Source organism: Centruroides sculpturatus, unplaced genomic scaffold, assembly GCF_000671375.1.
Source record: "Centruroides sculpturatus isolate CEXI.00-Female unplaced genomic scaffold, Cexi_2.0 scaffold10, whole genome shotgun sequence".
Lineage (NCBI taxonomy): Eukaryota > Metazoa > Arthropoda > Arachnida > Scorpiones > Buthidae > Centruroides > Centruroides sculpturatus.
The window spans coordinates 553856-563574 of record NW_019384396.1 but is presented as its reverse complement, the minus strand read 5'-3'; the positions used below and the strand labels follow the sequence as shown (position 1 = coordinate 563574).

The 9719-nt window shown below is 36.0% G+C and overlaps 1 protein-coding gene across 1 annotated transcript in view; it reads right to left on the bottom strand.

Moving 5' to 3' along the window:
- The window catches only part of LOC111618410 (elongation factor 1-beta-like), a 48839-nt gene extending 39977 nt beyond the window's left edge, over positions 1-8862 (bottom strand). Inside the window, exon 1 of the mRNA XM_023359940.1 lies at positions 8706-8862. Within this exon, the coding sequence (XP_023215708.1) occupies positions 8706-8782 (77 nt within the window). The 5' untranslated portion in view covers positions 8783-8862. The remainder of the gene's footprint in view (positions 1-8705) is intronic.
- Positions 8863-9719: the final 857 nt, after the last annotated feature.

Here is a 9719-nt window from a genome sequence, read left to right as displayed (position 1 = left end):
CGAATGAGTGTTGCCAGCTAAAACACGTAAAAATAATATTAAAGTAGCCAAGACATAGCCAAATATTGTAGCGCCACATCACTAGCGGACATTTGAAATTTGCCGACTAGGACGGTCGGTTAACCGAGAGGTCGGTTGATCGGGGGGCGGATAATCGAGGTTCTACTGTACTCCGAAAAATTTCTTGTTTTCTTGCCCGATTTAATCTTGGGTCCACTAGAATGCTAAGCTAATATCTTAATTGCCTTCGCCATCTGGCTTTTGCGTGGTCGGCCATATAACATTAATATGCTGATAGGCGTGGAAAAACCGATCAATCGATTATTCTCTGCTAAATCGTCTGAAAATAAATTGTTTGTGGAGAAAAAAAGAGTACGGGTTACTTTATAATGTTTTCGACCAGTGTATGGCATTTTGAAATATAATACTGTATAATGAATTGACTTCCGTTTATTCTTTACCAAACAAAAACATCTGAAATGTAAAAAAATTATGCCAAGTAAAAATTTATGACCATTTAGACGACGATCAGAATATTTCTTAGCAGTTTTTCGTTAGTAAGGATAAGCTTGGAGACGAAATGTAGAAAACAATAATACAGGTAAAAATCTTGTGGGCACCGCTTCCAAGCGCCAAAGTTATCCTTACCAAAGAAAAATTGCTAAGAAACATTCTGACCATCGTCTAAATGGTCATAAATTTTTACTTGACATAATTTTTTTACATCTCAGGTGTTTTTGTTTGAATATCAATTGTCTTTGTTTAATAATTGTGTTGTTACATCAAAACATAAGACGATGATGTAGTACATATTCGGTCGGCGCTCGGCGACCAAACACGCCGCCGACAGACACTTTTAATACGCGTCCGTTTAGAAAAATCGTTATAAAAAGTTTTAATTGGCATAAATTTAAGCTTTTGTCATTCTGAGTAACATTTTGAATAAAATTCATTTGTTTCCATGCAAATTCATCTTTATAAGCATAAAATTAAGCCGTAAAACTAAATTAGCTCTATGAGAAACCCCCTGAACTTTGACCTATCGACCCGGAAGTTTGGCGAGCATCTCACTGATAATGAGAAAGGCTTAAGTTTAAAATTTGAGCTTTCTAGATCCGGTAGTTTCTCTGTACGAGCTTCTGCAGTGCAGACGAAGGAAAATAAGAAAATACAGGATTTTTGGCGATTTTTGCACTTTTAAATGGCTTATATATTTATTGTGTTAAAATAATAATAATAATAATAATAATTTTTATTTTTACTTAAATTTGATTAATTTATTTATCAAATAAATTCATTCATTAATTATCATTTATAATAATTTAAACTAAAAAAATAATTACATATCATTTAAATTTTCTTAGCATATTTTCTTGTTCTTGAATCAGACGAAAATTATATACATTTATTATTCTTGCTCACAAGTGAAAATTTTTCGCACGAATTACAAACAAATTACGTGAATTTCCTAAATACATCAGCAAATACAATAGAAAATGTCACGCGTAACGGCTTGGGATGACTTCTCGCGTGTGACGTAACGGGTGTGGCAAGAGATGAATCATTTGAAAATGTCAATTTATGGTGAAATCATTACATACGTCATTGCTGATAATATTAAACAAACCCAGCTGGTGGTATTTCGTGCATACACTGATATAAAAGTAGGCGTATAAAGTATAATATAAACAACGCTTTCTTTGCCTTTCTAATGTGTAAATACAGACTTTAAGTTTCTTTCAAATAGATTAGTTATGTTTGATTGTATTTTAATGCTCAACTAATAATTTTACAATTAAAGCTATGATTGTATCGTAAATTATTTTCTTAAATTTGTATATAGTCACGATGTAATAAATACTGTAAATGTACTTGAATATCAACAGCGGTTTAACTCATTACGTAGAGAAAAATTTCCATTTCACTTTCCCAGTTATAATAATAAAGGAAAATATTGCAATCGTGTCAAGTTTGACCGCAAATCTCGACGTTTTGAGATGATTTTAAAGTTTCAGGGATCAATGATCCCGCTAAGCACCACCGTCGGTTACCTAAACAAGGGCCTTGGGTGGTGCCCGCAGCTGCAAAAATAAGCCGTCAGACGCTTTAGCCACTGACCCCGATCAAATGGTGTGCTCCGACATGTCCCCACAACAGATAGGTGGGAACCAGATACACACGTTTGATCCGAAGGCCTGAACCCAAAAAGTCAAAAGAAACGGGGAAAAAATTCCGGGCTGTGTGTTGTGTTTGCGCATCTATTTCGTTTAATATCTGGGGAGGTAATATCGTGTCATATCTCGAGTGGGACCGGACTTAATGAAGATTTTACTCGTTATTAATATTTACATTTTTTTTAATTATAAAACTCATCTGTATCCCCTAAATTAAGCTTTTTACCATTTTATAATAATTAAAAATATGATCCACCGTAAACAATTTTAACTTTGAGTTAGTGTCATAGTGTTTTTTAAATTTGAATACTTTTTGAATAGCGATATTCTCATAATTCAACGAAAATACTCTTTTTATGCTTTCGCTATTACTTCGCTATTACTAGACTTTATATGAAAGCANGCGACATTATACATTCGTTAAAACAAAGATTTTTTTTAAAATATTTTTATTTTTTCTGTTTATTATTATTGAGTACGTATACATTTGCATTAAATTAATATTAAAATGCTAAATGTTTAGGTTCCCACGAGTCAAGTTATTAAACTTAATCTATATATATAATCAAGACCAGTTGATAATAATAATAAGCGCAGAGCCCAAACAGTTAGGAGTTGAAAGCTAAAATTTGGTATACAGTTAGGGTACATCACAAAAACGCACACTAAGAAGGGACTTTTTGAAATTCCTCCCCCAGGGGAGAGGGACAGGATTAAGCTTAACACTTTCATCAACAATGGAAGTGTTACGTAACAATGGAATTGTTAAGAGAAAGCGACGTTTTAAGAGAAAGTGCAGTTTTTTTTGTTTTTGCAGGAAATCAAAGATATTTTTAGACCCATCTAAAAATTCTCTAATTAGTCTGGAAACAGGGGACCCAATTATTGCATTCTGTGAAAACGGGTAAGGTTGACTATAATGTAATAATCTTAATCTTCGCTATTGTTACCTTTGCCCAAGCAACACCGGGCCTACTTGCTAGTAGTCCAATAAATGTCATCCAAATCCAGAGCGCTAATGAATGCAAATAGTTTATATCCTGTATCAGTTCATTCAAGAAAACACCTTACGACATAGTAGCACTTCTGGCAATCACAAATTATCATTAGTGAGACGAAATCTACTTCTTGTTGGCCAGATGCTATCTACTTCTTGTCAGTCAGACGATAGCAAGACAAAACCAACTTTAATTTTTCAGCCCAAACTGAATTAATAAACAAAATTATTTGCTTATTTTTTACTTATGTAAAACCTAACCCTATACACCTCACTGTAAATATGGGTTCATTTTACACTGATTCACTTTGTGCCAGCTTTTGTAGGAATAGAACTGCAGCATAAACTGAGGGCTACATGTATATATATTGATAATTTCCAAATTTAATAAATTTATAATTACAAGGGGAGACCAAAAAAAAACCAAACCGAGAGTGCACTGCCATTCGTAGACGTAGTAGAAAGTTCTCCTGTTACATGGGGTTAGTAGAGACCTTCACGAAACAGCTGTGCAAACAGCTTCAGTTTGTAGGTTTACATTTAAGCATAGTGTTGTGTTTCTCTTACTGTTATTTTGTTCCACATGCGAAGTTCTGGGCATCCTTCAACATCTCTCAATGATGAAAATGTTGAAAAAAGGAAATGGACATAATCGGGAGAGTGTATGAAATAATTAATAGTGTGAGAAGGGCAATAGAGGAAAGCGCAAGCAGCCATGGGAAAGGTAAAAGCATATACGATGAATATTCAAATAATACCCAGATAGCTATTAGAGGTTTAGAAGGATTGAATGATAATGAAAAGGAGTGGGTCTATAACATATTTCAGAAACACTCTGGATGCTTTGCAGGGTCAGTCAAAGAATTAACTGGAATGACCGGTGAATCACACAAGCCGATAATAGACCAGACTAAGCCAATAAATAAACGGCAATACCGTATCCCCAAGTGTCACCTATCAGGGTTAAAAGTGCTGACCAACGCATATTTGGCTGCTGGAATAATAGAGGAGAGCTCATTCATCCACTTGGAATTTGCCAATTCACACAGTGGAGAAAGGTAATGGCAAAATCAGTATGACCCTAGATCTTTGGCAGATAAACGAACTAACTCCTGCTCAGGAGTTTCCTATAGTGCACGTTGACAAAATACTAAGCAAATTTCATGGAAGTAAATATTTTTCTGTGCTTGATTTGAAGTCCGGTTATTTCCAAATAAATTTAAACCATTCTGTAAGACACGTGTATGCTTTTTCAACCCCTAAGGAAAATACCAAATGTGTCGTCTTCCCCAGGGCGCAAAAAATAGCGGCCATTTCTTTCAAGCGGTGATGTCGAGGATGTTGGCCCATTTCGTAGAGATTAACTGTTATGTCTTTCAGGACAATATAGTTTTGTTCTCAAAGTCGCTTGAAGACCATATCATATTACTAGATGAGGTTCTAAGCACCCTAAATAGAGCAAACCTGAAATTACATCCCGACAAGAGCTCCTTCATTGTTAAGGAAGTCAAATATTTAGGCCGTATTATAAATCAGAGCGGAATTCGTCCGGATATAGAAAATGTACGCGCAATCATTGGTATGAAACTACCCAAGAATGTGAAGGGTGTGTGAAGTTTCTTAGGGATGGTAGGAGTCTTTAGAGGCTTCGTACCTAAATTCTCTGAGATTGCCTTACCACTAACAAATTTAACAAAAAAAAATAGCAAATTTGTATAGTACGAGAACTGCCAGAAAAGCTTTGAGAGGTTCAAGGATATCTTAGTCAAACCCCCTCTATTGAAACATCCTAATTTTCAAGCCCCTCCCTTTCAATTGTTTACCGACTTGTCAGATAGTTGCGTAGGCGCAGTATTGGGGCAGAAAGAGGATGGGAGACTTTACCCTATAGGTTATTTTAGTCAGAAGTTTAACGGCACTGAGAAGAACTATTCTACAATTGAAAAAGAGTGTCTGGCTATAATCTTATCACTATGCCATTTTAAGCCAATTGTGTTAGGACACCAAATTGATTTACTAACCGATCACAAACCCCTCATTTTTATAGGTAACATGAACAACCACAATAAAAGGTTAATGAGGTGGTCAGCGGAGATAGCGGACTATAATGTTCAAATAAGTCACATAAAAGGAAAACATAACGAGGTGGCAGATGCTTTACCACAGATGAATGTAAATAGTAGTAGGGCCGAGAATGTGAGTGACAATGTGAGCAAGAATAGGGAGCTCTGGAGTAAAGTTGTAGAATCACAAGGAAATGATGAGTTCTTAAGGAGGATGAGGGAAAACTTGAAGGGTCATAACTGTGGTGAAGCAATTGGGGGATCCAACCGGAATTTCGATTGGAGAGTGATGTGATGATGCATATTAAACCAGGCAAAATGGGGCTGAGAAAGTGGGCCCACGCGTGTGTAGGCAAGGGTATGGTTGATAGGGTAATATGGGAGTTTCACAGTTCACCCGTCAGGGCACTTGGGAGTCGATAAAACGTGCAACCTCATCGATAGATATTACTACATCAAGAATCTAAAAAGTTGTGTGAAGAGTTTAATCAAGAGATGTAGGATCTGCCAGCAGCACAACCTGCACAGGGGTCGTGCACCCTTTCAGGAGACAGAGACTTCCGAGTTTCCCCTCCAGAAGGTTGTGATGGATATTATCGGCCCACTACAAACCACCCCGAAGGGTAACAAATATATTCTTACCATAGTAGACATATACACTCGTTATGCTGAAGCTGTCCCAATCCCAAACCAATCCACACAACAAATCGCTGATAGTTTTTTCTATCACATCATATGCAGATATGGGTGTCTCGACGTCATAGTATCAGACAGAGGGGCCAATTTCGTGTCGAGCATCTTTAGGGAAGTGTGTGATGAGTTAGCTATCAAACATAACGTCACGACTGTGTACTGCCCTTACTCAAATTCCATCTGTGAGCGTTTAAATAAAACCTTATGTAAGATTATTGCAAAAATATCAGATGGGGATAACCAGAAATGGGACGATTTTGTTGGTTCAGCTCTGTTTGCATACAACAATTCTTCCCACGAATCCCCTGTATTCTTGTTGTATGGGTACGACCCACGTTTTCCGGGTGCCTTCCTGGAAGAAGATATTGAGGGGGTACGTAACATGGATCGGGGATGCGATTTCTTCAAGAAATTAAATGTAATTAGGAGAGTCGCATATGAATTAGGGAGGCAATGTAACCTAAAAAACAGGGGAAAAGAAAATTATGGGAGGAAGGACAATGGGTGTGGTTACTCTGGAAGGGGAGGAGGAAGAGTACTGGAAAATTTTCTCCAAAGTACTTGGGCCCATATAAGATAGTACAAGTGTTGGGTCCTGTAACTGTTGAACTTGGCAGTAACTGCCAAGGTGAGAGATGGGTGGTACACACCGACTGGATTAAATCATGTTACGCTCAGATATATAAAGAATGTAAAAAGAGGATCTTGCGGCACGTGAACAGAAGAGAATCACCCAAAAGAGATGAGGAAGAAGACGAAGATTCCGCATACTACTTAAGGACAGGATTATCCAGGAAAGGGTCCGTACTAAATTCCCCCACACAGGACACGGAAGAAATCGTGAATGAGAGTGCCGGAGAAAGGTGTATTGAGGATGATTATTAATAAAGCAACGCAACACCCCTGTAATACGCATGGATGTAAAGTCAACTACTGTAGACTGCACTACAGAGTGTGACTCCTAAGGGGGGGTCATATGTGGCCGTCGGCCATAATATTGTATAGGTGTAAATTTTATTTTTTGTAAGTCTTAACCTTTTCTTTGTTTCTTTGTTCTTTCGTTTCCTAAAACTTTCCACAGACCGTTATCGCCTGTGGGTAGGATTAGTGGTTCTAAGAATCGGGGAAAGACAATAGAAAGGTGGCCTGAGGAAGAGCAGCCAGGAGAGAAAGAGGAGTTTTTGACGAGACACGAAGGAAGTCGGACCTGTCATGAAGAGCTCCAAAGAACATTGGAATAGAGAGGATCGTGAAGACAGAGGTCACAATAAAAGAAGCAAGTCCTACCCACGGTGTTGATCAACCTAACATATAGAAATCCTGGGTGAATCATCCCATTTCTCATTCTTTCCTTTTATTCTACTTTCATCATTTTGTTCATTAGTATTAAGTTAGAGTTAATTTAGACATAAGTACGCACTTATCAGAAATTTATTGTATGTGATTGTAACTCGTCATAAAATCAGTTGGGATTCTTTTTTTTTTTTTTTTTTATAATTTTGTTCAAAGTGAAATAAAGGAACAGGACTGTGAATATACAATTGTCGTAGAGCCTTTTATTTGTACCTTTTCATTTGTGGACCATACAGTGTCACTTTTACGAACATCACAATTCTATGTACAGTGGAACCTCAGTATACGACCTTAATCCGTTCCTGGTGTTTGGACTTATACCGAATAGGACGTATATCAAACCAACCTTTTCCATAAGAAGTAATTTAAAAATGATTAATCCGTTCTCATGTAAAAAAAAATGGCTGGCTTTAAACACTTCGCTTTCCTGGTTAATTTCTGCTTGATTTTTCATGAGATCAGCATGTATCCTTTTAACTTTCTCGCAAATAATTTCTTCCGATACGCTGTCGCCGGCACACTGTTTTTCAGTTATCCAAAGCAAAAGCAATTTCTCGACATGATCTAATGTCTTCGAACTCTGTTTAGAAATTGATTTAACCCCTTTCGCAACGTTAGCAAATTTAATAATGTCTTTATTTTTCACGATTGTCGATATCGTCGTTCTCAGAATACGGAATGCAACAGTTAAATCTCGAACACACTTGCCACCTTCATATTTCTCAACAATCTCTTTTTTCAGTTCTGTTGTGATTCTAGTCATTTTTTTATTTTTCTGTTGATCTTTTGCAATTCATGATTAATAAAAATAATAAAAATGTTACTTACAAATTCAAATCAGAAGAAATTTAACAAAGTTATAAACCGTAGCACCGCGAATGTCTAGTCTAGTATAGTACACCGATAGTGCTACTTGTTCATAGATGGCGCGTATAATTGAATTAAGTCGTATACCGAACAAAAGTCATATACCGAGCAAAATTTGTTTCATCCAAATAGGACGTATTCTAAAGCAGACGTATACCGAGGTTCCACTGTATTTTGCAAAAGTCCATCATATATGTCTCTAAAAAACGTGAGACAAAGCAAAGCCGTACATCTATGTTGCCATAACCCAAAATTGAGAAAGCAATGCTACACACCAAAATGAATACTACCAAAGATGGTAGAATTTGCTGTATTTGCCTATGAATTTGATACAAATCTTCATACTGATAGCATTAATATTCTAATCTCAAAGTTAAAAGGTACTTTTAGCTCAATATCTATATATTTTTGTACGTTGGAATTACCTAAAAGTAACTTCTACCTGAAACATAATATACAGTACATAATACAGTATACCAAAACCAAACCATATGATCACTTAATGTAAATCATAAGCGAAAAATCGCAATTCATCCGGTCGAAATTAATATTACTTACCCCTCTATATAGCTCCGATCAGAAAGATAGTCATTTAATTTTCTTAGTCCTTCAGTAGTTTGTAAATCCCCGAACATTTTTCTACAAATTTTACCTTGTACGGAAAAGAGAGTCCTACACGTTTTGGAGATGCAAAAAAAGAGAATTCGTTCCGATTAACTCCGCTAGTTAGCGCACTTAGACATAATATTAAAATACTCGTAACGCTCTCATTTCTTTATTATTATTATTATTATTATTATTATTATTATTATTATTTCAATAGGAATGTAGAAGAAAAATTTTTTAAAAGATGACAAGAATATTAAAACCACAGAATTAATGTTTAAAAATATTTTCCTGATTAATATACAAGTATTATGTTTACCTGAAAAATAGCTTATGAGCGCGTTACGAATATTTTCATCTTATATATATTATATGAATATCATTTATTTTGTGTCATTAATATTCTTGTCTTTTTTAAACAACTTTCTTTAAACAATAGCTGTAAATGATGACGGGCAGAGCCAGATGATCGAGGCGATTAAAGCACCATTCTACCACTCTGAGCCAGAGCTTTTTTGAACTGCAATTTGAGAAAATTATAGACCTATAAATTCCCACTATCGTCCGTCGATACGTCTTTCCTTAATCTCGAGAATGGAGTTAAATAAATGAAATCCGAGACCAGATATGGAAATATTGATTCACAAATAGTTAATCGAAGCAGGAGGCCCAGTTTAAATATATATGCAAACGGAAGTCACGTTATTTCAATTCAAAAAATTTTCCTCGAAAAGTGTTAGATAAATGACCGGCATGGCTCTATTCTTAAAGGAAAAGTATAATGTATAGGGGCAAGCCACTATAACACTGTTGATTTTTCTGTTTTATATGAATTCCATGTTGTACGAGTCACTTAGATTTTACAAATACCTGTGCCGGGCTGTGAACGGCTCACGTATTTGTAAAATCTAAGTGACTCGTACAACATGGAATTCATATAAAACGGAATAATCAACAGTGTTATAG